Source organism: Maniola jurtina, chromosome 21 (assembly GCF_905333055.1).
Source record: "Maniola jurtina chromosome 21, ilManJurt1.1, whole genome shotgun sequence".
Taxonomy (NCBI): domain Eukaryota; kingdom Metazoa; phylum Arthropoda; class Insecta; order Lepidoptera; family Nymphalidae; genus Maniola; species Maniola jurtina.
In genome coordinates, this window is record NC_060049.1 from 10,296,450 (window position 1) to 10,321,339 (window position 24,890).

Genomic DNA, 24,890 nt, shown 5'->3' on the forward strand with positions numbered 1-24,890 from the left:
ATCTCTAATAAACCGGTGTATAGTGAGTGCATGCAGGTACCTCGTGCGGTGCTCTTCGTTGCCGGCGAATATCGGGCCCGATTCTTCTTCTTCTTGCTTGATGCACTTTAGAGTGTTTAGTGGGTGTGGTGGAATGTGGTATTGAACTATAACCGAAATTAAATTAACAATTATATGCCGAGAAAGGGCGGCGAGTCGCGGCCGCTCCAACCGAAAAACAGATGAAATTTGACACAGAGACCATCTAGTAATGTTATCAGTGTATCACATTAGACAAAAAGTAATGACGATTCAGTGTTTTCAGAACCTACACAATTTGTCCTTATTTGATTGTCTTAAATGACGGTTAACATAATAACAAGCGAAACGCGCGCCGCGTGTGGTGGCAATGAAAGCGTAGTTTTGCTAAAATTAATTTATAATTAACCAATGTTCGCTTTTAATTTATTGCGTGAATCATAAAACACTCCGCACATACCTCGAGGAGATGATTGGATAAAATTAATTTAAGAATTTAGATAACAGCTTAGCTTGTAATTAATTGTTTATGGTTTAATGATTCAGTTGAATAATTTAAAAATTCAATTCTAGTCAAAATGTGGTTCAGCGTAGGCACTAAGTAGGTACAATACGAATAATATGGTATTAGGCCCGGTATCACTAAAGCGGAGATGATCTACTGCGCTTGAGTTGATACTTGATATATACTGGGCCTTAGTCCTGTTCGACGCTGACGATTGACGCTGTTAGATATCAAAATACCTGCATTTCCTCATGAAGAATTTGGAAATGTGAATGGATTTTGGATGTAGTAATTTCAAAAAATACTTAGTGTTTATAATAAATACCTTCCACGCTTACGAAGAGTTTTTTTTTTCTAATATTTTTAAGGGGCTTTTATATGTGTCCTATATGCCAGCCCCATCGACGAAGAGTTTTTAAAATGAACAAAGTAAAATGCACAAACCCATCACACCTTCCGCGTCTGCATAATAAAGTTCCTACCTGCCTATTGTGATAAAACATAATGATCTAAGTATTCAACATCTTTGTATTGGTAATAGTGAGAGGCACAATGCGTTATGAATAAGTGAGTCATATTATCGTATGCACGAATAAATAAAATTTGGGCTAATGCACGCAAGCGCAGCCTTGTGAAAACGCACGCTTCGCGGATGCGGCTGCCGTGCGCGCAAATTACCCTTTCAATATGGTTGCCAGCGTCTAGGAACTACAGTTTCACCTCTAAACACCAAAAAACGAGCATAGTGCCATACCATCATCATCACACTAATATTATAAAGGCGAAAGTTTGTGTATGTATGTGTGTATGTTTGTTACTCCTTCACGCAAAAACCACTGGACGGATTTGGTTGAAATTCGGAATGGAGATAGATTATATCCTGGGTTAGCACATAGGCTACTTTTTATCCCGGAAAACCAAAGAGTTCCCACGGGATTTCGAAAAACCAAAATCCACGCGGACGAAGTCGCGGGCGTCAGCTCGTCTCATATAAGAGCTTCAGCGTAGTTCTTTCCACAATTCTTGCTGGCCTTTTCCTTCCCCTATATGTATGATTCAATATCGGTTTTGCCTTTGGTTTTCCCTTCCACGCTTTCTCACTAAATACGCTCTTTTCTTTCTATTCTGTTTTCTTTTCTGAACTTAGACGATTAAATTCCTGTTATAACCATCTGAATGTATAGCTGTCGCAATACGACTAATGGTTTATATTAGGATAGGATACAGACGACGAACGTAGATGGTTATCGAAGTTAGGACATGATTTACATCAGGATTGGAGTAAGGAAAAATGGGTACAAGAGTCAAGATTTTTGACTGGGTTCATAATCATTAAATCTCCATCTTCATTGATCAAAATCACCAATGCCAATAATAATAACAATTTTGCCAGCAGATAATTTAAAGATTTATAGACGTTTGACAACCCTTATGTCCGTAGGTATCTAATTGTGCGATTGTGCAAAAATTGATACATCGTAATATGAGGCTACATCAATTTAACGCTTGCAGCTTCTTGTAATATCATCGTACATCAAAATTTTACAAGGCCCAGATTTATTAGAGTAGGGTTACGAATACAAAAAAACCGGCCAAGTGAGAGACAGACTCGCGCACCAAGGGTTCCGTACTCGGGTATTTTTTCCGACATTTTGCAAGATAAATCAAAAACTATTATGCATAAAAATAAATATGAATCTGTTTTAAGGATGTAAAAGTAAATCCCTTTCATATAATACCCCACTTGATATAGTTATCTTACTTTGAAAATAAAAATATTAATTAAGTATATTATTTATCCTGACGAAGAACCGCGATCAATGGGAGAACTGTAGGAGGATCCACATAGGGTTATTAATAGGTATAGCATCTCAGGGTGATGATGATGAGACTGCCCAGTCAAGACTGACCCATTCATTGATTTCTTTTGAACATGAACATAAACAAGCCATTAATAGACTAGAATCTAGATAATAGAATAATTAGTATTTATAAAGCATCTAATTACCATTGATTTATGCTAGAAGTTGTATAAGTAGTTTTTCTCAATAGGAATTAATTTCCTTAGTCCTTGTACGGTTAAAACGGCCGGCGCCGGTGTTTTTATGAATAACAATGCGAATTAAGTAGGAACTTAGGTAACTGGGCACTCTTGGACTACATTTATAGTATTAATAGGAACTATACAAATCCTGTTATTTATACACATGCATTATGAGCGTTGAATAACTCATGTACACAACTTCGTCAATATCACTACCCATATTATACAAAAATGCGAAAGTGTGTTTGTATTTGTTGGATATTGGTTTGCCCTTCAATCACGTCGCAACGGGGCAGTGGATCGACGAGATTTTTTGGATGGATAAAAATCTGAAGATACTATTTATCCCGGAAAATCAAAGAATTCCCACGGGATTTATAATACTCTAAATCCATGCGGACGAATCAAATATCGTTAGTCGTCGTTAGATTTTGAAATCGAAAACCACGTATTGTGTGCTTTGCTAATACAAGTATATCGAGAATCTAATTAAGTTGACCATCGTTGCAAACTTAAATACATATTATGTAATTTTACATGTTTATTCATCTAACATTTACGTAGCAAGGTAAACAGTCGATTCTTTATTTACCATATATGTATACGAATAAATTTAATGCGAGATTGAACGTGAGGCCGTAATTAGTTTGCATTTAGTTGACGGATGTGCTACTTGAACCTAACGAGTTTGCAAACATTGATTGAACTACTTGTAATTCTATCGTATGCCACAATATCAATCATCTACGATTTGAAAACTGTACACATATCCATTCAATAAAACATCCTTTAATCTTTGCGATATTATCAGCCTTAATTTTTTTCTTCTTTGTGACGCTACTGCTCTTTAGTTTCCTAGTCAAATCTTCTACAAAAGTGCTTTCTACTTTTGTTAAAAAAAGCCTGAGTTCACCTCTACAGCCTCAATTTACCAAAACTTTGCGATAAATTTATTCATACTCAGCTTTACGGTTTACTAGCTTCTTCCCGCGACTTCATCTCGGTGATTGTTTAAGATCTCGTTCGAATCTGTCAGAATCCTTAGAGAAATTGGTATTGGGGCTCTACGTTGTATAGGGATGCTGTAATATAGGTTCTCCAGTTTCTAGTTTATCCAATAACTCTTTGATGAGGGTTTTTGTCCAGTCCATCAGATCTCAGCCCATTAATTTACCTTGATAATATTTGCGGAGATGGGAGGTGTGCTTTTCAGAACTCGGCGTACTACACTTCAGATATATATCTAACTAATGCCTGAAAGGTGCTAAAACGTAGCTTCAACTTTCTTATCGAGAGCTGACTGATGTGTACTAACCATGCATATTGTGTGTGACTGATGCATTCCCTTCTAATATTACATCTTAGGTAGGTACTGCTCCATTGTAATGTAGTTGCCTAATGCTCAAAATCAAATTGGTCAGTACGCACCTTTAGATTAACATATCTAGGGAAAAGAATTGCTACCACCAAAACAAGTAACTAATATTTTCCTATTGTGCGTAGGAGTTGAACGGCTTCTACATCCCCGAGATGACGTCGGTGGTGTGCAAGTCAGCCGCGGAGATGGTGCGCGCGATGCGGGCCGGCAACCGCAACCGCGCGGCCGGCCGCACCGACATGAACGAGCACTCGAGCCGCAGCCACGCCGTCTTCCTCGTCACCGTTGAGACCGCGCACCGCGACACCAACCGCATACGGTGAGTTAAAAAACGGATTTTCAAAAACCGCGCGGCTAGAAACAACCGCATTCGTCAAATGAGGTAATTATTAAGTTTGCTTTAATCTATTTACGCACGAAGTTGCCTCAAAATGTAATAATCCCTTCAGGATATGATTTTCAAAACAAATATAATTTTACTACATTTATTGTTATCGGGCATAGATAATGGAGAGATAAGTCGATATCTGACTTAATTTTATATCTAGAACAACAAATAATAAAATAATTAGCATAATACGTTGCATGGAGAAGTACGTAAAAACCCGCTTTTATGTAGATCTATAGTTCACAGATTTTGCGGGAAAAAACTTACGGAAAACCGTTCTAAGAGTTTTAATAACAAAATATTCTACGAGAATTTGGAACCCATAGATATTGTGGTCTAAAATTCAGTTTAAAATGAAGCATCTAGTTATTATAAAGAGCAAGTTTGCGTAAAATTTGAGTACAGATAACGGCAAACTAATTAACTGTATTGTTCAATGAGCAACCCTTGTTAGTCAGTCGGCCGTTGCCCGCGACGCGATGTAGCGATCGGCCTTTGTGAGCGGTTCATCAGTCACCACGCATTATTACTCATTTGCCACAGTTCATTGTCATCTCAATAGTTGTAATTTCCGAAGACTGTACTTTGGACTAATCCTCAGATCTTTTTACTCTCTATGAGCCCGATATTATTTCCCATCAATAACATATCTCAGGAATTATTAACTTACTTAGTTAGGACTTAATTAGTTCTTTATTTTACCCCCTTAAGTGAATTTTCAGTAATCCTTTCTTAGAGTATATCTGATAGCTATCTGCATGCTAAATTTCAGCCCGATCGTCCAGTAGATTGAGCTGTGCATTGATAGATTGGGCATTCAGTCAGCTTTTCCTTTTATACATTAAGATAAATATTTCCATCAAACTATTAAAAGTTACTGTAACCCTAATATTAAACTTGATCAATAAAATAATGGCAATCCTAGTTATTTGACACTCTTCCACTAGAAAGCGTTTATTATGGATCGGCTATTTAGAGGTCCAAGGATTTTTTCCCCCTTCCCATATTTATTAGGTTAACAGGTCATATTCATAAATTCAATTCAGATCGGTCGATCAATCGTATCGATTCGAAAACCCCTTTTCTTTTGTTTATCGGATTCCCATCTAGATAATAGGTTGTCATGCTTGAACTCTGACCCACTTCCCGTTGCATGAGAAATTATTTTGATTTGAGTAGACTCGGGGCACGATCGAATAAAAGAGATATTGTTAATTTTACGTTTTGAAAAGCTTAATTTAATTGCTTCATCTTGTAATCATGATTTTTTGTAGAGCATTTAGCGCACGGCTTCGGCATTTATACTGTTCATAATATGAACGAATATTTTAATAAATATAATTTAATAATATCTATAACCTTATAAAAGATTAGAATTAAACACGAATAGATTCTATAAACTTGATCTAATTTGTTTCTATTTCATTTTAGCAGGCCAATTGTAGACTTCAAATTTTAATCCCATGGCAAAGATATGCTTGGACCAATGCATTCGACCGTCCATATCAATTGAGAGATACATATCAAGGCACTTTTCAGATAGAGCAACTTCAGTTGAAGAAACTATCGACTTTTTAAAAGTTTCCTTTAAAAGTTGCCAGTTGCTACAACCAAATAGCCCAGTTAAAGGATGCCGCAATTTTATGGCAATCTGTGAGCAACTTTGATAGCTGAATTGCTCAATCTACGTACAGTGTGACAGGGAAAGGTCGGGAGGGTGTTGAATCGCTCTATGCGTGGCGAATGCCGGTTAAGGAAACCAGCAATTTTACAAAATCGATACAAATTCGACAGTTGCTAGTTGCGGCAATTAGAAACTAACTTAGTCATCAATTGCAGCAACTGAAAACTGTTGTCGATCACCGGAATTCGCAACTCGAGTTGCTCCGTGTGCGCAGTTCCATTGAGATACACATACAGCATTGTAAACAGCTAGTTGCCGGTTGCTGTAATAGTTGCTCCGTCTGCAATGCGCCTAACTTCACTGAATATAAACCGAACTATTGCCTCCGTTTTAGTATCTTTAAAGTTTTGTCATATTTCTATAAAATAATATAGGTATAACGTGTACCATTTACTTTCTGTTGAAACTTGAAAGCATGTTTAAAGCAGTCAGTAACCTCTATGTTATCATTCAAATGAATTCCATTTTCTGCAGGGCCTCCTCTTTCAGGTATTCATCTATATTCTGAAGCTTTAGCTGGTATAAAGTATCAGCGTACAAATATTATGAGTGTTTTACCATTAATGACAAAAGATTGTACAATATTCATGCAATCCTTTGTTATTAATGTTGGAGACTAAAAGTAATCTTTTGTACGTGATTTGTTGTGTTTTTGCTTATTTTTTAATAGCTTTTAGTCATTCAGATAATAAACCTTTATGTTATGATAATTTTTACACCAGTATACTTGTATAAGTTGTTAAGACGTGTTACCAACATTGTTATACTTGTACAAAGTCAACTATTACTTTGTTACCTATTGTCTTCTACACTGCTAAGTTCCTGTTTTTTTTTTTTTACTTTTATTTCTTGAAAACTTTATTGTGCTTCGAGCGATCTTTAAACTAATTATTCTTCTCCTTATCCATACTGATATTATAAATATTGAATCCTGGAGAGGGAGATTAGCCAGCTAGTTTTAAAATATTTTTAAGATTTTGAAAAATGTTAAGTGTTGTCCGGTGTTCAAAACAATGACAAAAACAAAACACCAATACTTTATCTTTCTTACAAGCTTGATCAAAAATTGCGTTATCTAATGGTATGGTTAACTTTCAATTTTTCAATTTTCAATCAATTTATTGCAATTCCATAAATACATTCCTTAAATATAACATTTTGAGTAAATACTATGATTATACAAGATAGTATTATTATGGATACCCAGTTTTGGGTGTCGCAATTTGGTCTGTGCAGCAGACCGAAGTAGGGAGACCCATATTTTTATTTATTTTTATTGGAACTTTGTTTCAAACATGTTTTTCTCTTCTTCTAATCTTCGTAATTTAAATTTTTGGCACACATGGCCCATTTTAGGCAGAAAGCTGATCGTTACTTCGGGCAGTATTAACCGAGTGTGACGACAAGAAAGTCGATAGTAATTCTTGCTGAAGGCGCATGTGTGGAAATCATTTTACACACATTTCCAGTCCGGGAACCAAATCTATCTGATCTGGGGGCCCGGAAATACCTAATCCATTTTTCGTACACGCTTAGTAACATTCCTTATCATATTGTGTTGAAATGACAGTTCCTTGATTGATGTCAGTAACTGCATTCGATTTTCTCACGTAGTATGTGCGCAAAATGAATTCGGCCTTAAGATTTTGGAGCCTTATTTGCGGACATTCAAAAATAATCACATGTGAAACATTTGATCACAGCCTTGAGAACTACGTTATCAAAATTTATCCTCGAGTTTGTATAGATTTGTCTCATACAATTTGTATGTTGAGAAATTACAACACCCTTGAAAAGCCAATGATGCGTTTGTTTACTTCAAAACTTGTTTTCAAGGCTGTCATAGAAAGTGCCGAGGACGTTTATCTCTACACATGGATGATGGAGTCACGTGAAAATGTTTTGAATGTCATTGTATATGAGGTTCTTTATCATCAAGACTTTTCGGGATCATTATAACATTTGTAGTGTTTGTGATTTTAACTATGTAATTTGGTGGTGACTATAAAAGATGTGTGAACTTATAATATTGCACTCTATCACTCTATCAAATCACATCATACATCCATGTGGTGTGTGTGTGGTTGAATGTCATTGCGTATAAGGCTTTGTATCTTATGGGTATCTTAGAATACTTTAGACTAGGGACAATTATAGCGGGATTATGCGTACGGAATTTATCTTCGGCACCTTGTTAGCGCATCAATATGTCCCATTACAGCGGAATTTCGCTTGATATGTCTTTAACCTAATTATTAGGACTGTGGACGAATTCCTCTGAAGTCTAGTGAAGTGTTTAGTGCGCGTGGGCGAGTCCAGTACTTATTACTGGCACTGTTAAGTGGTGACGCATCGCAGCCTCCGATATCTGCGGCGCCTTCGGGACTCGCAATGTTTTCACGACCTTCGGGCTCTTTATACGTGTTCATTCTATGTATTCCTAGTGTTTTGGTTCCATCAAACGTATATGGAAAATCAATGTGTTGTTCTAACTTATCTGTTTTGAAAGTCGCTTAGTTTTCATTTGCGCATTCAGTTGTTTGGTATGTGATGTCTAGGTAAAATGGATCTTTGGTTGGAAGATGATCATCATTTCTGGATGAGGTATGTCATAAATATGAAATAGTTACCTAGAGTTTATTATGTCATATTTGATTTGCATTGCGTGACAAGTGTAAATTAAAAATTTATAACACCCCCGACAAGTGAAGGTTGCAGTAACTAGAAAAGAGCTGAGAACTTTCAAACGGCTGAACCGATTTTCTTGGATTACTTATAGCTAAGAACACTCTCGATCAAGCCACCTTTCAATCAAAAAAAACTAAATTAAAATCGGTTCATTAGTTTAGGAGCTACGATGCCACAGACAAATACACAGATAGGTACACATGTCAAACTTATAACACCCCTTTTTTTGGGTCGGGGGTTAAAAATGATAGACGTTGTAAAGAAAGTATAATGATATAGGTATGCAATGGACAGAGAATGGGCCATTCGCAGGCTTCGCAGGTTATATTTCCTTTTAAATAGTAGGTAGTAACCTTGCACCCATATTACGATAACATTGTTATTTGTTACGCGATTGATAAACTTTTCAATAGAGTTGCCTAAATTCCCATTGCCAAGCCCAGAATTCAATTGCAAATTAGTAGCATAGAAAAGATCCATAGCCAAATATCGGAGATCTGATTAGGTACCACTTAGGTACCAAATCGTATCTCGTCGGAATCACGGAATAATTTTACTAATACAATACCTACCTAGTTTGGATTTTGGAACAGATAAAGTAGAAACAGAATTCAACCATAGCTTTGGCTAAGTTCTACAGTAACTGTAGTGAAAATCGTGCTAAAAGTCAAATCATTTGTTCACAAGTGTCAATACACGACCACTCTAGGACTTAGATCTCTTGTTGGGACTTTCACACGCCACCGGTCTTGCACCGCATGGATCCAGCGACTCCCTGCAGTCGTGCAGATACCAAAATCAACACCAATCGATGAAATTATTCTCACCTGGAAAATGTGAATATCATTTTATTTAATTACTCGCACCGTTGTTCGGCATAATTATGAAATCGTAAATTCTACCTTTCTAGCGTTATTATTTTAGTAACTAAGTAAATGGTTTCACCCTCGCCCTTGCCCTTGCTTGCCCTAGTCTTGACCTAGTGAGCCCTGGGCAGCCGGCTTCATCCCACGCTGGCGTTACTGACGTAATGATCACAGTCGAGTGGTGATGTGGTCATCTAATGAAGTCAAGGATGCACCTAAACACGTTTAATTTAATAAAGTTTCATTGTCAGAACTCATCACTGTGAAAGGTTAACTCAGTTCGCAGTTTTTTTGTGTTTGATATTTCAAGGCTATCTGCAATCAGTCTGGACTATAATAATCAGATTATGAATACAGATTTATGAGAGCGTCAAGAGTATTTTTAACACTCTTTGAAAAAATAATGATTATGGACTTATTTTGTTTGGGGCTCAGTCCCGTAATCAATATTATATGTATCAGTCCATCCATGGTTTAAAATATCGATATTTCCATAATTACATCAAAATATTTTTGACCCCCAACCCAAAAAGAGGGGTGTTAATACGTTTGACGTGTGTATCTGTGTTAACTTTGAATAAATGATTTTGACTTTTGACTTTGACTTTTATCTATGTATCTGACTGTGGCATCGTAGCTCCTAAACTAATGAACCGATTTTAATCAGCCGTTTGAAAGTTATCAGCTCTTGTCTAGTTTGTAACCTTCACTTGTCGGGGGTGTTTTAATTTTTAATTTACACTTGTAATATTGTGTCCTATCACCTACTTACTTATGACATCGCCGATTTCTCCTAAGTGCACGATTGCTTGTTGATCAGTAGTGATTATCACTAATCAATCGTATTGATCAGGTATTTTATAACCATCCTAATAAATTATTGAGGTTAGTGGTTTACCAGAAGTAGGTTAATAGTGGTTGGGTGGCCTTAGAAGTTACTAACTAGCAATTGCCATCACAAAATATGTTTAAGATAAGGATACAATTATAAAATAGCTTATTCAAATCTAGAGTTGTAGAACTACAATAATAATAGGTATCAGATTTTTTTTTTTTAAAAAGAATATTAGCCATTTTAAATGACTAATATTCCCCTTTCCTCTCCAACTAAGCGTCAGGCTTGTGCTAGGAGTAGGTACGACAATAGTGCAACGGGCGGGGTTTGAACCGTCGACCTTTCGGTTTTCAGTCCACTCCTTTACCGGTTGAGCTATTGAGGCTCTAAATTATTTATCATAACAAAAAAAATTTGGATTCCCGAAAACATGATTACACTCGCAATTGTTGTGATTGGCTGAATTTATGGTATGACATCAATTCAATTACAAGGGAGGTTACCCCTTACACCGTAAGTTACTTTTACCTCTTTTTAATAATATTGTAGAAGTGCAGATATCAATCCAATTACAAGGGAGGTTACATTGTAAGTACTCGTAATTGGAGGTCGCAGGAACTTTTAAGGCATTTTCTTGATGCGGTATGTAAAGGCCGCGTGTATCTATGTCAGTGTGTCGGTCTGTGTGTTATGTTGTTACGCGTAACTCGCAAGTAGCCAATGAGCCGTGCTCAGAAGTGGAAAGTTTTTGGCGCGGTTTTTCAGACGCAATCGGGGAGGCGGCCGACCGTGAAGGCTGATGTTTTTCGTGAAGCCTATGCTTCAGCTATTGTACTATTTTCTATTTGGTTTGGTATAGGTATAGTCTTGCTTACTGGCTACTACAATCAGCCGAGATAGCCTAGTAGCATAATTCACGACAGTTAGAGAATTTCATTTCATTTGAGGCAGGTAGCCATATAAAGTACTTTACTATTTTTCTTTGATTTTACGAACCATTTTTGATTTTACCATAGCCTAATATTTGAGAGAGAGTCCCTCATTCTAGTTCACTCTACAACCAACTTGTAAATGAATATTTTTTCTAATTATTCCGTGTATGAGCACGTATCTATATTACCAATTAATTATTATTATTATTTGTACCAAGTTTCTTTACGATCGCTTTCAACTGCATTTCCAGTTGAATATTGTCGAAGCATTTTTGTTTGTTCATCTTTGACAAAACTGCCAAGGGACTGAATTTCTGAATAAATAAACGGATGTTTGGGCCACTGCCAATAAATTATGTAGGAAAATACTTCCCTTTATACTAGTAATAATTATAACTGAGATAGGAAGTTAGTAGTAGCTGTATGTTATGAAAGTTTCATGAATTTTTTAACTGCAAAAAAAAAACTGTTTATACCGTATTTGGTCATGCTTTGTGCTTCGCCAAATATGTTGCATATTTGAAGGCCATAAATGTTACAAGAAAATAAACGGCAGGTATTTTCTTCAAAAACCGGTGGTAGCCTATTGATGTAAAGCAGACGTTGGCCTCCTGTTCGGGGGCTTGACCTCAATTACGCACCTATAACTTTTCGAGATTAAGTTAGAAATACTTATCATGATCTTCAACAGTGAACAAAAACATCGTGAGGAAACCTGCATATCTGCAAGTTCTCCATAATGTTCTTAAAGGAGTGTGAAGTCCGTCAATCCGCACTTAGCCAGTGTGGTGGATATGGCATAAACCATTTACATTCTGAGAGGACACCTGTGCTCTTGGCGGGCTGGTTTGATGATGATGATAATTTCCTTCACTTGTATTTCATACAGGACAGTTTGCCAAGTATCGCGGAGTCTGGCAACAATTATTGTTGTCGCTCGCACAAACAAAATAACATTTTATACGAGCAAAGAAAGTTTGCGTCATCCATCAGTTTGTTAACAAGAAAAATATTTCGAGACGCTTTTACTTTTTTTACGCCGGCAGTAACTACCGGGTTGTAAATTGTTAATGTGTTAACTGCGTTAAAACTGATTTACCTTTTTGTCACAGTTGTGAATGAATTAATGAAAATTATTTATTGATGTATCCAACTCAAGGCATTTATGCGATGTCAAGATTCTACCATCGTGAAGCAGATTCCACTGAGAAGAAATAAACAGGATACTCAGCAATTAGTCTTTTCTTCTAAACATTCTTCTTATTCGCGACAGTCTTGCATACTCGTATAATGGGATTTTTATTATGGCCTTTATTTGATCAGTCCGATCCGTGTACCTACAGATCATTATAAAATCTAAAAATCAAAATCAAACCCAAGGACCCTGGAATAAAATATCAGGGGGTTATCTGTTTAAAAAAAAATCGGCTATGTCTCGCTTTTGGAAATAGCAGAAATCTTGACGCGATCAGCTAATTTTAGTTCAAGTATACTGCGCTTCATGATTCATGGCTCATTGGCAAACCTTGAGCTCAGATTTTAGTACTTTCGTCACTGATCAAATCTGACTATTCTGAAACTTTTTAGAATTCTAATATTATAGTGTAGGTACAGGTACTGGATGATGCCCGGGACGTACGCGTGGATTTAGGTTTGTGGGAACCTAAATCCAATTAAAAAATTTGTGGGAACTTTTGATTTTTCGGGATTTTTTTTGGCACCTCGGGGTTTCCGAGGTGCCAAATAGATGGGCTCACGTATTGGTCCACTAGGGTTTAGGTTTTCTTAAGTTCTAGGGGAACTCTATTATTTTAAGGGACAAAAAGTAGTCCGTCCCCGAGATGCCTAGCTATTTCTGTTCCAAAATCGGTTTAAAAGGGCCATAAAAGCAGACAGACAGACACATTCGTATTCATAATATTAGTATGGATCATAGAATTAAATTAGTCTATGGTATGGATTAATTCTAATACAGTATACCTATCTCCGTATCCATAAAACACTAAAATTTATTGGAGGCTAGACTCCCGAGTCCCAATCGAAGATTACGATTTGTAATCAATATCATCTACTACATTTACATATAGAATCTACTATCTATTATTCGATTATTTTGTAGGCAGGTAGTGAGGACTAGCTACGTAGGCAGAGCTGCTAATTTAAATATGTAATCTTAAGGTCATGATAAAATCGATAAGCATAATATTAAAGTCAAGTACCTACCTATCAGTGATAAAACCTCATTAAATTGTGATAACTACTTACCTATGATATTTTTATTCTGTATTTTGAAATTTTTATTATTTGTTGCCATAGCGGCAATAGTAATGCTCAGTAGTGAGCCGGCGATAGGTTGATGATAATGATGAACTTCTAAGTTTACTGTTCTATCCTATTCCTTAACCCTTGAAGATAAATGTGAAACACAGTTGTTTTCCTATCAATTTTCGAACAATGTGAAAAGCACGTGCAAAACTATAGTTTCCGACATCGTATATTTGATAACGAGATCATTAGCTCATGACCGTTGTAGGTCGATAGTGAGATAAATCAGTACCGGTCAGATCTATATCGCTATCGCGTGGGCTTAATCGCTTCATTGACCGTCAGCATGGCCACTGGCACTACACATGCAGTTAGTCACACGCGTGGGAGAATCCTCGTGACGTCATATGCCGCGGCACCCACTAATTTGCTGAATAGAATCAATGACATAATATCGACACTTCCCGCGAAATCTCTAACAGCTGTCAGGTTCTGGTATATGCGAGCACATAATTTCATTTTTGTTTAGTAGGTATACCTATATCTATACTAATAAATAAAATTGGAGTGTCTGTCTGTAATTTCGAAATAACTACCTCATATTAAGCTCATATGGTTATTTGAACGATACCATAACTGAATCACACGTTTTTAAAATTTTTGTCTGTCTGTCTGTCTGTCTGTCTGTCTGTCTGTCTGTCTGTCTGTCTGTCTGTCTGTCTGTTTGAAAAGGCTAATCTTTGGAACGGCTGAACCGATTTTGACGGGACTTTCACAGGCAAGTAGAGGATTGACCAGGGCGTAAAATAGGCTACTTTTTTAACCGACTTTCAAAAGGGGAGTTGTGTTTTTCTACCTATGTACACCGAAATCTCCGAGATTTCTGAACCGATTTGCGTCATTTCTTTTTTAATCGATAGAGGAACTTTGCGACATTGTTTCATAAAAAATTTGGAGTCCAACTCCTCAATCCTGATGCTGCAGGGGATCTGACCAATCCACGCGGGCGAAGCTGCGGGCATCAGCTATTCAAAATATAAATTAATATATATTATGAGGTGAAATTCTGCGTGTATTTAGTAATGAATATTGAAAATGTAGAAAGCGTTTAAACTACACATTGGGTAACATACTCGTATCTACTCGCGAATGGTAATTACAGTAATTTAAATCAATATTGATAAATAATAAAGGAATGTAGAAAATTCAATAAAAACGGCTCACTTATTTTAAAAGCCATTTCGCTCAATATATAATATTAAAACTATTTTGTAATCATTTGTATCAGGGTCTACTTTACCGGCATTTAATATAAAATTTAACTTTAACATTGATAAAAAAGATCGCTGACGCATAAAATATCCAAAGATCGAATAAATAAAATGCAAATAATCGTAAAATTGTATGTATCTACATAAATAGAACATACTTGTTACTTTAACATGCGCTTTAAGGCCATTAGTCACTTTATGTGTGAATTTTAACCAGTTTAATTCGAAGAGATTTGTTAACTTAAATGTAGAGCGGGCAACGGAACTTGCATAAGAATCAAAAAAATCTTCTCTTTGGTAATCTTTGTTTGTAGCCGTTCTTTTTTGGTGGAATGGTTTCCTTTTCTTGCTTGACTTTAGTTGCTCTGAAGTCTAATATAAAGTTTAGGATTTATCAAATTCAGTTGTTAACCGCACGAAGCGACTCTTCGGGTGAATATGCATTTGTCCTTATGTCTATCTTAACAGACTTACAGAGATTAGAGATTTCCTTAACCGAGCTTCATGATTTCTGAATGATACATATAATTATGTGTTCAATTCACAAATATCTAACAATATGCAATTCCATGGCCCTATAGGAACTCATATATAGGAACTCTTTTTCTCTATTTTCAGGGATAAAAAGTAGCCTATGTGTTAATCCAATGTATAATCTGTCTCGGTATCTGCGTGAAAGAGTAACAAACATACACACATACATACACACAAACTTTCGCCTTTATAACATCAGTGTGATATTAGTGTGATACCAATATTCTATACTAACTTTCCGCGACGACTGTACCCGATTGCGGCAGTTTGTTTTGGTCGCGTCTAGTCAATATTTATGTTTATACTTTATTTTATGTCATAAATTATGTCACGCGTCCTTTGGTCATTGAGCGGTTGGAGGCATTAATCACTTAGGTAGGTATTAAATATACCTAGTTATTCCTAAGCTGGTTATTCTGCGGTTATGTAGCCTTCTATGTACACCTTATATGTATACCTGTCTGAAAAGAGCTGTAAGAAACAGCTTAGTAATATTTTTTTTTATTGAAAGGTTTACATAATATTAATGCCCCTGTGCTGCATATTATAGCCAAGCCCGACTCTCGCACACGCTCGCCCGGAATGGGAACCCGCGACTTCCTGGGCGGCATTTCTCTTTTATTTAAGACTCGTCTAGTAGTAATGCCTACTCGCGTAGCATTTTCAAAAATGCTATCTGTTTCACGCCGCTCTGTTGCCTTCTCCATATCGTGCGATAGACAGAACTGCAATCCAGTAGGCATTTGCCTACATTTTGTTCTTGAATAATATTGTTTCGGGTGATAACGTTTTTACCCCCGTCGTCCGTCGTACAAACGTCCAAAAAATTAGACAATTTTGGTCTCATTATATTCAGCACCCCTTAACCTAGACTAGTACTTTTTTTTAAAGTATTTTAGGCTATAAACCTAATTAAAAACTAATAAACCACGCAAGTTCAAGCTCTGAATTAAGCGATCAATCAGTTACCTATGACGTGGTTTAACACAATCAATACGTTGCGGTCTCATCAATTATGGACGTCTCCAAGTATGAGTTTGGACGTCACTATTGTCCCTGTCATTGTGGGTTACAACCCAATCTCTACATATTATAAAACTAGACTTCGCGAACTAAACGAGACTTCGTCCGCGTGGATTTAGGTTTTTTTTTTAAAAATCCGGGATAAAAAGTAGCCTATGTCCTTCCTCGGAATGTAAGCTAACTCTATAACAAACATCAAAATCAGTTAAACTGTCGGGCCGTGAAAACAGACAGACAGACAGACGGACACACTTTCGCATTTATAATATTAAGTATAGATAAAGTCGCTTCCCGTTTTCTGCATGTACACTTAGTAGGTAGATCTTTTAAACTATACGCAACGGATTTTAATGCGAGTTTTTCCAATAGATAGAGTGATTCAAGAGGATGGTTTATTCGTATAGTTTAGTATTGTTTTGTGATAATCCACCCGTGCGAAGCCGGGGCAAGTCGCTAGTTAGAGATAATTACGTTTGAGCAAGCACGTCGCGCATCATCGCGTAATTTGTGTATGTAAATTCGTAATAATTAATCGTTGTAAAACAATTGTTACCCACGGTGCAAAAAAATATGATTGATTGAATAAATTCACTCCAAGAATTTACTTTGATTTTCAAAATATAAATTGCTTTAACGGTGAAGGAAATTATCGTGAGATATGTTATCTAACTTTGTGATAGTTTACTAATAGATAGACCTTTAACTGCTGATAAATCTAATTAGGTACCAATAAATAGACAAAAGCTGTTGAGAGCCTAATAGTGGTTAGAACGTCCGACTCCTAATCGGAAGTCGTGGGTTCGATTCCTGGCACGCACCTCTAACTTTTCAGTTACGTGCTTTCTAAGCTGTTAAATATCACTTGCTTTAACGGTGAAGGCAAACATCGTGAGGAAACCTGCATGCCTGAGAGTTCTCCATGTACTCAAAGTTGTGTGAAGTCTGCCAATCCGCATTGCGCCCGCGTGGCAGACTATGGCCTAAACCCTTCTGACTCTGAGAAGAGACCCGTGATCAGTAGTGGGCCGGCAATGGGTTGATCATGAAATAGACAAATCGCTAAACAACGCCGATTGAAACGTAACACAAAAACGCATACCGGATGTTCACCTGAATCATTGCCTGCTGGTATATATTAGCACAGATGATCGCGAGTGATTTAACAAGTGCGTTCTGGTTCTGCTCTGAATGCGCGGGTATGTTCGGTGTAGCCACCGGAAACACTAAATATGACTGATTCGCTCTCAGGCCCGCGACCAATGTAAAAACAGTAGGGTTATAGGGACTTTCAATTGCTTTGCATATTGGGCATGTCTAACTGAATTGACCTATAGGTACGCACCATGTACGAGTATGTGCGTATACTCAATTCAGTTAGTCATGCCTAATTCTTAAATCATGTAGGTAGGTACTTATAGCTTAATATAATGCGATATAATTCACTAAAACAGACATTAAATCTTTATGGTACAAAGTGCAGTATGTGATATGCACTGCCCGCCTTCCCACTACTAAACATGCAGGAAAAGCAAACAACCAAGCAAGCATTACGCACCACACAAATCTGTATGTGGTCTTCATTTATTGAGAATGCTCTGGTATTGGAGTGAAACGCACGTTCAGTGTGTGTTGAGTATTGCTTGTTTAGTCACTTGCTATTCCTGCATTTTTAGCAGTGAAAGGATGGGGGTGAGAGGGCCGAAAATGCAGAGTCATAAAGACGTCTATGGTAGGTTAAAATTCCAATCTGAGGACATGATGTCTTTTCTACGTAGGGTAGTTTCTTGGTGCAACTTATATGGACACAACATATAACATAATATTCGACTGTCATTCTGTATGCACTGCGTTTTTGACGCACGGAAGGGAGATAGATTAGATAAGAGATCTAATCTATCTCCCTCTGTCCAGTACAAATTAGTTAATGCTAATTTTTTTTGCTAAGATTTGCTTGTGTTTTTCAGTGTGGGCAAGCTCAACCTGGTGGACTTGGCGGGCAGTGAGCGGCAACGCAAGACGGGTGCGGGAGGAGAGAGACTCCGGGAGGCGGCGCGCATCAACCAGGCGCTGTCCTCCCTCGGAAACGTCATCTCCGCCCTCGCTGAGAACAGTCCCCATGTGCCCTACAGGTGACCAGCACAACATCACTTGTCATCATCATCATCAGTCTATTTAGCGGATGTTATGGCATCTGACTATATTGTATAGTTTCACCTTTCTTGTACCATAAGTTCATGCAAACAAAACAGTTTTATGCAGGAAGGCGCCTCATTTCCCCCTCAAGGCTTACTTGTAAGTTGTAAGCGTTTTTCATGTGGGTCCTATCGCTTCCATTCGCCTCCGGTATGCATATAACTGGCACAGTATGGGAAATCCAAGACCCTAGGAGATACGGGAAAACTGCTCTACGAAACTTTAGGTCTTTTTTGTGAAAATTTTGGCATAGTCAATTTTTTAATCAAGCGTGTAATCAATGAAATTGACTAAAATTGTTTTTGACGCCGATCGACTCAGTTTCATGTAAAGATATGTAAAGAAGAGAAATAAAATCGGGACAGCAGAAGTTAGTAAGTTAGTCAAAGTGACCACATATTGTGATAAGTAGACGATGCATATTTGCTATGAAAGCTTCACAGGCGCTTTATGATTTCCCTGTGATGAAGTAAGTACAAATGAGTTTGGTCCGCAGAGACTCGAAGCTGACCCGCATCCTGCAGGACTCCCTGGGCGGCAACAGCAAGACGATCATGATCGCCAACATCGGCCCCGCCTCCTACAACTACGATGAAACCATCACCACGCTGCGGTACGCGCACAGAGCCAAAGGTGAGCTACTCAAACTTTACCGAAACAATTAATATCCATAGTAATATTACAAAGGCGAAAGTGTGTCTATCTGTCTGTCTGTCTGCTACGTTTTCACAGCCCAACCGCTGAACCGATTTTAATGTTTGGTTCAGATTTGGTATACATCCCGGGGAAGGACATAGGCTACTTTTTATCCCGGAAAATCAAAGAGTTCCTACGGGATACAAAAAAAAAACGAAAGCCACGCAAGCGAAACGTATGTCCTTCCCCGGGATGTAAGCTAACTCTTTACCAAATTTAATCAAAATCGGTTTAACTATTGGGCCGAGAAAGCTAGTAGAATGATAGACAGACAGATAGACACACTTTCGCATTTATAATATAAATCACGGATGTGCGGTAAAATGTGACATTAGGACTTATCATGTGTAGGACTGACTTATTATATGTGTGTGTTTTACGTTTTCAGCGATAAAGAACAAGCCAGTACGCAATGAGGACCCGAAGGACGCCAAGCTGCGGGAGTACCAGGCGGAGATCGAACGCCTGCGGACGCTTATAGAGATGCGGCGCGCGCAGGAGCGACGCAAGCGCGCGCCCCGGCCCAAACCGCGCACGCTACAGCCCAACGAACGTACGTACGAAATGGACTTTTATTAAGAAAAAACCAGTCAAGTGCGAGTCAGACTCATACACGAAGGGTTCCGTACGATCGTACAAGAAGTCTCAAACCAGTATGGTAAAAATTTGTTGCTTCAATGGCTCTACAACACTGCAAGTTTATGTCGGACAGCGCCATCTTGATGTGATTTAGTAAACATATTAATTGGTCGTGAAAATACCCAGGGGAAACACAGGGTCGAATCTGGCTGATTCCCAAAAAAAATATATACTATTTTGATATATTTATATTTGATAAATAGAGCCTCGATAGCTCAACGGTTGAGGAGCGGACTGAATTCCGAAAGGTCAGCGGTTCAAACCCCACCTGTTGCACTATTGTCGTATCCACTCCTGGCACAAGCTGTACGCTTAATTGGAGGGGAAAGGGGAGTATTAGTCATGATTAGCATGGCTAATATTCTTTTTTTTAAATATGTATGTATTTAAAAATTATGTATTTCCATTATTTCTCTGCATAAATACGTTCTTCAATAGGTAATCGTGACATATAACTGTATGATACGTAAGGACTCTATAACCTAAGCACTGTAACCAAATACCTGATACTTGGATCAAGTTCAATCCTCATCATTTAATACGCAGATTGAATCTAAAGACAACGTGTAACTGTTGTCTTTAGATTCGTGTAGTTGAGTAATAATTACATAAATCAGCAATTTAAAAATTGTAAAATTTATTTTTCAGCCGAAGAAGAAACGGCGAGCATCGAAAGCGAACACATCTTAGCGGAATCCACGATAGAGCAAGAGAAAACCAAGACTGAAGAACTAGAACATCAAATCAAGTCCCTAGAAGAGAGATTAGTGCAAGGCGGCGGGGGCAAGGACCTGATCAACAACCTGAACGAGAGTCAACTAATCCTGGAGCAGAGAAACACAGAGATCGCGGAGAGGAAGAAGAGAGAAGTGGAGATGCAGCAGAAGATAGACTTGGAGGAAGAGACGACCACCATCGTCACTAATACGTTCGCTACGTTACAGCAGGAGGTGGATCATAAAACACAAAGGTGAGGTTGTTTCTATGGAATTTCGAGTTGAGGCGTATTTAATATTTGAGTTCTCATCAACTCATCGACTCATATAACTTGTTTCTTTACGTAATTTTTTACAGGTTTTCACACAATTTAGCCGTGTTAATGTAGTGTTGTTAAAATTTTACAAATAATAATTAATTGTACTGATTTAATCTGCAGATTAAAGAAGTGCCTATCAAAGTACGCTTGCCTCCGAGAAGAAATGGTCGAACAGCGCGAAGCTCACGACTCTGAACGGCGAGAAAACGAGGCGCTTCAGGCCGCACTGATAGCTGAACTGCGGAGACGGCTGTTGGTAGCGGACAGCTTCGTGCCTGAAGCGGGCCGCTCCACTGTGCTGCGGTTACGATACAATGACGATACTGATGCTTGGGAGTTGCCGGAACATAGGCGAGTACACCTCGACACTAGATAGATAGATATATGGATAGATAGATGGATATATAGATAGATAGATGGATAGATAGATAGATGGATAAATAGATAGATGGATAGATAGATAACTTATAACCGTTATACATAAGCCTAAAATAAATAAAAGAAAAATTTTCAGGGTACCACACGAATATGAATTTGAAATCAAATGAATGAAAGATTTCTTTAATACTTTTTGGAATAATAATACAGTTTAAGAATTAATAATGACTGTCAAAGTTTTTATTTTTAGCAACTATGGCTTTGAGTGGCTTTATCGTTTTTATGAAATTGTAAATAACACAGTACATTCACGTTACAGTGGGGCCGAGCCTCTGGCCACCCGGCCGCTGGCACACAGCGGCACGCGGCGCCCCACCTGTGCCCTGGCGCTGAATAGCGCGGAGCCGCGGCGACGATGTCATCACCTCTTGGACCTTCGTCCTATACCGCTGCCCCCCACCGCGCGTCGATATGTACCTCCCCCGCCGCCGCCCGCCAAACCCAAGGTAACCATCTAGCAAAATAGTATACAATACACTTGCTCGTAAAATAGCTCTTACAGTACCCAGCAGGAAATATTGTACCTTTAGAAAGAGCTTTCGGCTTCGTAGAGCGTTGTCTCTATCACTCATACCTATGTGACATTTTGTCGGTCTTATCGACAAAGAGAACACTCTACTAAACCTAAAGTATTCTTATATTATTTCCTACGTACTTCACCGCTATTAAAACATAATCATAACATAGTCCAAATCATAACAGATATACCGGACCTAACATTGCTGATAGGTCCAAACTGTACCAGTTATACCGGACCTAACATTGCTGCACGGTCCAAACCATAACAGATGCATCGGATCTAGCTTTGTTTAAACAGTACCGTAGGTACAAACCGTTGAAAAACTACTACTTAGTATACGATCAAAATACGGGGTACTCATACGTCAGAGCCCTATACTTATACTATTATAAAAAGCAATGATTTTAGATAGTGGATGTCATTTTGATTTTTTTGCTAAATTAGACTGATTTCTTTGAAAATCGATATCGGGAGTTAAAAACTAAAACTAAAAGTCACGGAAAATAGCTAGTCATAATAACAATATTGATTTTTCCAGGCAATCGAACCAGTTCCAGTACCAGTGAAGAAAGAACTCCCAACTGAAAACCGACGAATGAGTGCCCGCACGCGAGCGCCTTCCGCTCACCACCGTCTCGGTACCGCTGGCGTGCGGTAGGCCTCCGCCCCTCAACAGAGCCCTAAACAGACACACCGGACCTTACATTGCTGCGAGGTCCAAATCGTGACAGATATACCGGACCTAACATTGCTGATAGGTTAAAATCGTAACTGATTTACCGGACCTAACATTGCTGATAGGTCCAAACCGTAACAGGTGCATCGGACCTAATTTTGCTACAAGGTTCAAACCATAGAAAAACTACTTAGTATACGATCAAAATACGGGGTACTCATACGACAGAGCCCTCTAACAGATACACTGAACCTAATGAGATCCAAACCATAGAAAAACTGTATGATCAAAACGTCCTCTAATAAATATCCTAGACCTTACACTGCTGCGAGATGCAAACCATACGAAAACTAAGATACTATGCGATTCAAATTCCCTCTAAATAAGTATTTAAAAAAAAATGTTGATATTAACGACGCAACCACTGTTTGCGTCCAAAACGACTGTCATGTGAAAAAGCAAAGCATCGTTATACCTAGTAATAATCAAATTAAAACATAGATTAAAAAATATCCTATACCGAATCGGTCCATAAAATAATAATGTTATAAAGTTGTAAATTACAAAATGTAAACTTACGAGACGTTAGTATAAAACCAGCTTTTGCCAGATAATAAGAAAATCGACTATCTTGCCTATGTGTAGTTTTTATTTTTTAATGTAAACTACTAACGCTGGTTTTGCAACTGCAACTAGATGTTTGTGCTAGTTGCACAAAAAAACAGTCTTATTTAGAAACAGTTTGTTTGCTTTCCCAGCTTGCATTATTTCATAAATTGCTGCAGTTAATTTGGCAAGTTGCATTTTTATCTTTAGTTGCTAGTTGCAGTTGCAAAATGGTCCTAAGCGTGCGCAGATATTTAAGTTCGGTGCATAATGGTTACGATATTTTTATGCGACATGGAGGTAACATGATATAACTGTTAAGTGCGATTGCTTTTTTCGCGACGCGTGCGTTCCACTCCAAATATACAGTATTGTGCCGACACGCTTTGCTCAGTGCTTATAATTCTCTATTACATTGAAATCATGCATTTTTGACACCATTTTGACGTCAAAAATTGCGCTTACGGGTGTATTTCGATTTGATAGCGATTCAAAGCTCAGTATCGTTACGTTTTATTGTATCTAAATTATAGATAGTCCTACGGTGTATACAGAACTACGGATGTGTAAATAGTACTATTGTAATGTGTGTTATGGCTCTCCCTAGCATATGCGATATTCCGGCTGAAATATCGACAGATTTGTACTGAACTCAATCGTTATTCGATTTCATGATAGAATCATAGATCTATTTACATAGTACACTAGACGGTTGACGACGTTTTTGAAACAACTTGATTATCGCCATTTTGGCGCTGATAGCAACAGTGAGCGTGCTCGGAACTAAATGTTAGTCTGTCAACACTCAACATGAAAACCATCCGACAGTCTCAATTTTAATTCCCGGTACGCTCGTGAGGCGTTTTGAATTGCCACAAAAATAACTGTCATTTGGATCGAAAAGTATGTAATGTAATCTATCTACGTAATGTATCTACGGTTCGAAAAGTTGCGATAATTTTGGCCGGAATCTCGCATCTGTTTCGGAGAACTTTCGGTCGAAACAATTAGACGCGGACGATAGGCGTCAATGATCTCAGTATAATAAATTCACAGGTATCCGCAAAAGAGAAATTCTATTTAACATACAAGAATTCTTATTTATTTTTACAAAGGTTACTGATGAAATTGTGCTATTATAAAGGCGATGGTAATACCATAGTGAACCGAGTCACATTTTTGAATATTTTGAGAAAATAAGGGAAATGTGTTTGATGCTATGTTGCTAATTTCTGTTTAATAAATAACGAGTAAACGGGTCACCTGATGCTAAGTGTTTACTGTCGCGCCCTTGAACATGTACAGCACTAGAGGAGCTGCCAGTGTGTTGCCACCTGTCGGCTTTTCAGAATTTGTTGATCCACCCCTTGAATAGCCCCATATTGAAATCAATTTTTTTATTTATTTGTACCAGAAATCTGTAAGAATAAAGAGAAAAAGAAAGAAAAAGTAATTCCATTAACTCTAAAGATGTAATAAGTCGGGATTTCTTAAGGAAAATGCTAATCGGATCAGTACAGCATGTAAGAATTATCCTTTTTTGAACTTTCTTGTAAAAATCTTTATTTTGAGAAAATTGTTACTTGGGTCTATGATACTGCTATCACCGAATGTACTATTATTATCAAGTGTACTAAGTTTATGGCTAAAACGTA

The 24,890-nt window shown here is 37.8% G+C and overlaps 2 protein-coding genes and 1 long non-coding RNA gene across 4 annotated transcripts in view; 1 reads left to right on the forward strand and 2 right to left on the reverse strand.

The window, feature by feature from the left end:
- The window catches only part of LOC123876447, a 13,949-nt gene extending 7,645 nt beyond the window's left edge, over positions 1-6,304 (reverse strand). The window contains exon 1 of the long non-coding RNA XR_006798360.1: positions 6,094-6,304. This is a non-coding gene — a long non-coding RNA (uncharacterized LOC123876447). The remainder of the gene's footprint in view (positions 1-6,093) is intronic.
- The window catches only part of LOC123876439 (kinesin-like protein Klp68D), a 46,546-nt gene extending 22,544 nt beyond the window's left edge, over positions 1-24,002 (forward strand). For both annotated transcript variants that reach the window (XM_045922690.1, XM_045922691.1), the window contains 8 exons: positions 4,071-4,264; positions 18,396-18,560; positions 19,121-19,257; positions 19,709-19,873; positions 20,608-20,929; positions 21,116-21,346; positions 21,693-21,879; positions 22,492-24,002. In XM_045922690.1, coding sequence (XP_045778646.1) covers positions 4,071-4,264; positions 18,396-18,560; positions 19,121-19,257; positions 19,709-19,873; positions 20,608-20,929; positions 21,116-21,346; positions 21,693-21,879; positions 22,492-22,611 — 1,521 coding nt within the window. In that variant the 3' untranslated portion in view covers positions 22,612-24,002. The remainder of the gene's footprint in view (positions 1-4,070; positions 4,265-18,395; positions 18,561-19,120; positions 19,258-19,708; positions 19,874-20,607; positions 20,930-21,115; positions 21,347-21,692; positions 21,880-22,491) is intronic.
- Positions 23,612-24,890, reverse strand: part of LOC123876443 — a 28,180-nt gene continuing 26,901 nt past the window's right edge. Inside the window, exon 2 of the mRNA XM_045922698.1 lies at positions 23,612-23,675. Coding sequence (XP_045778654.1) covers positions 23,626-23,675 — 50 coding nt within the window. The 3' untranslated portion in view covers positions 23,612-23,625. The remainder of the gene's footprint in view (positions 23,676-24,890) is intronic.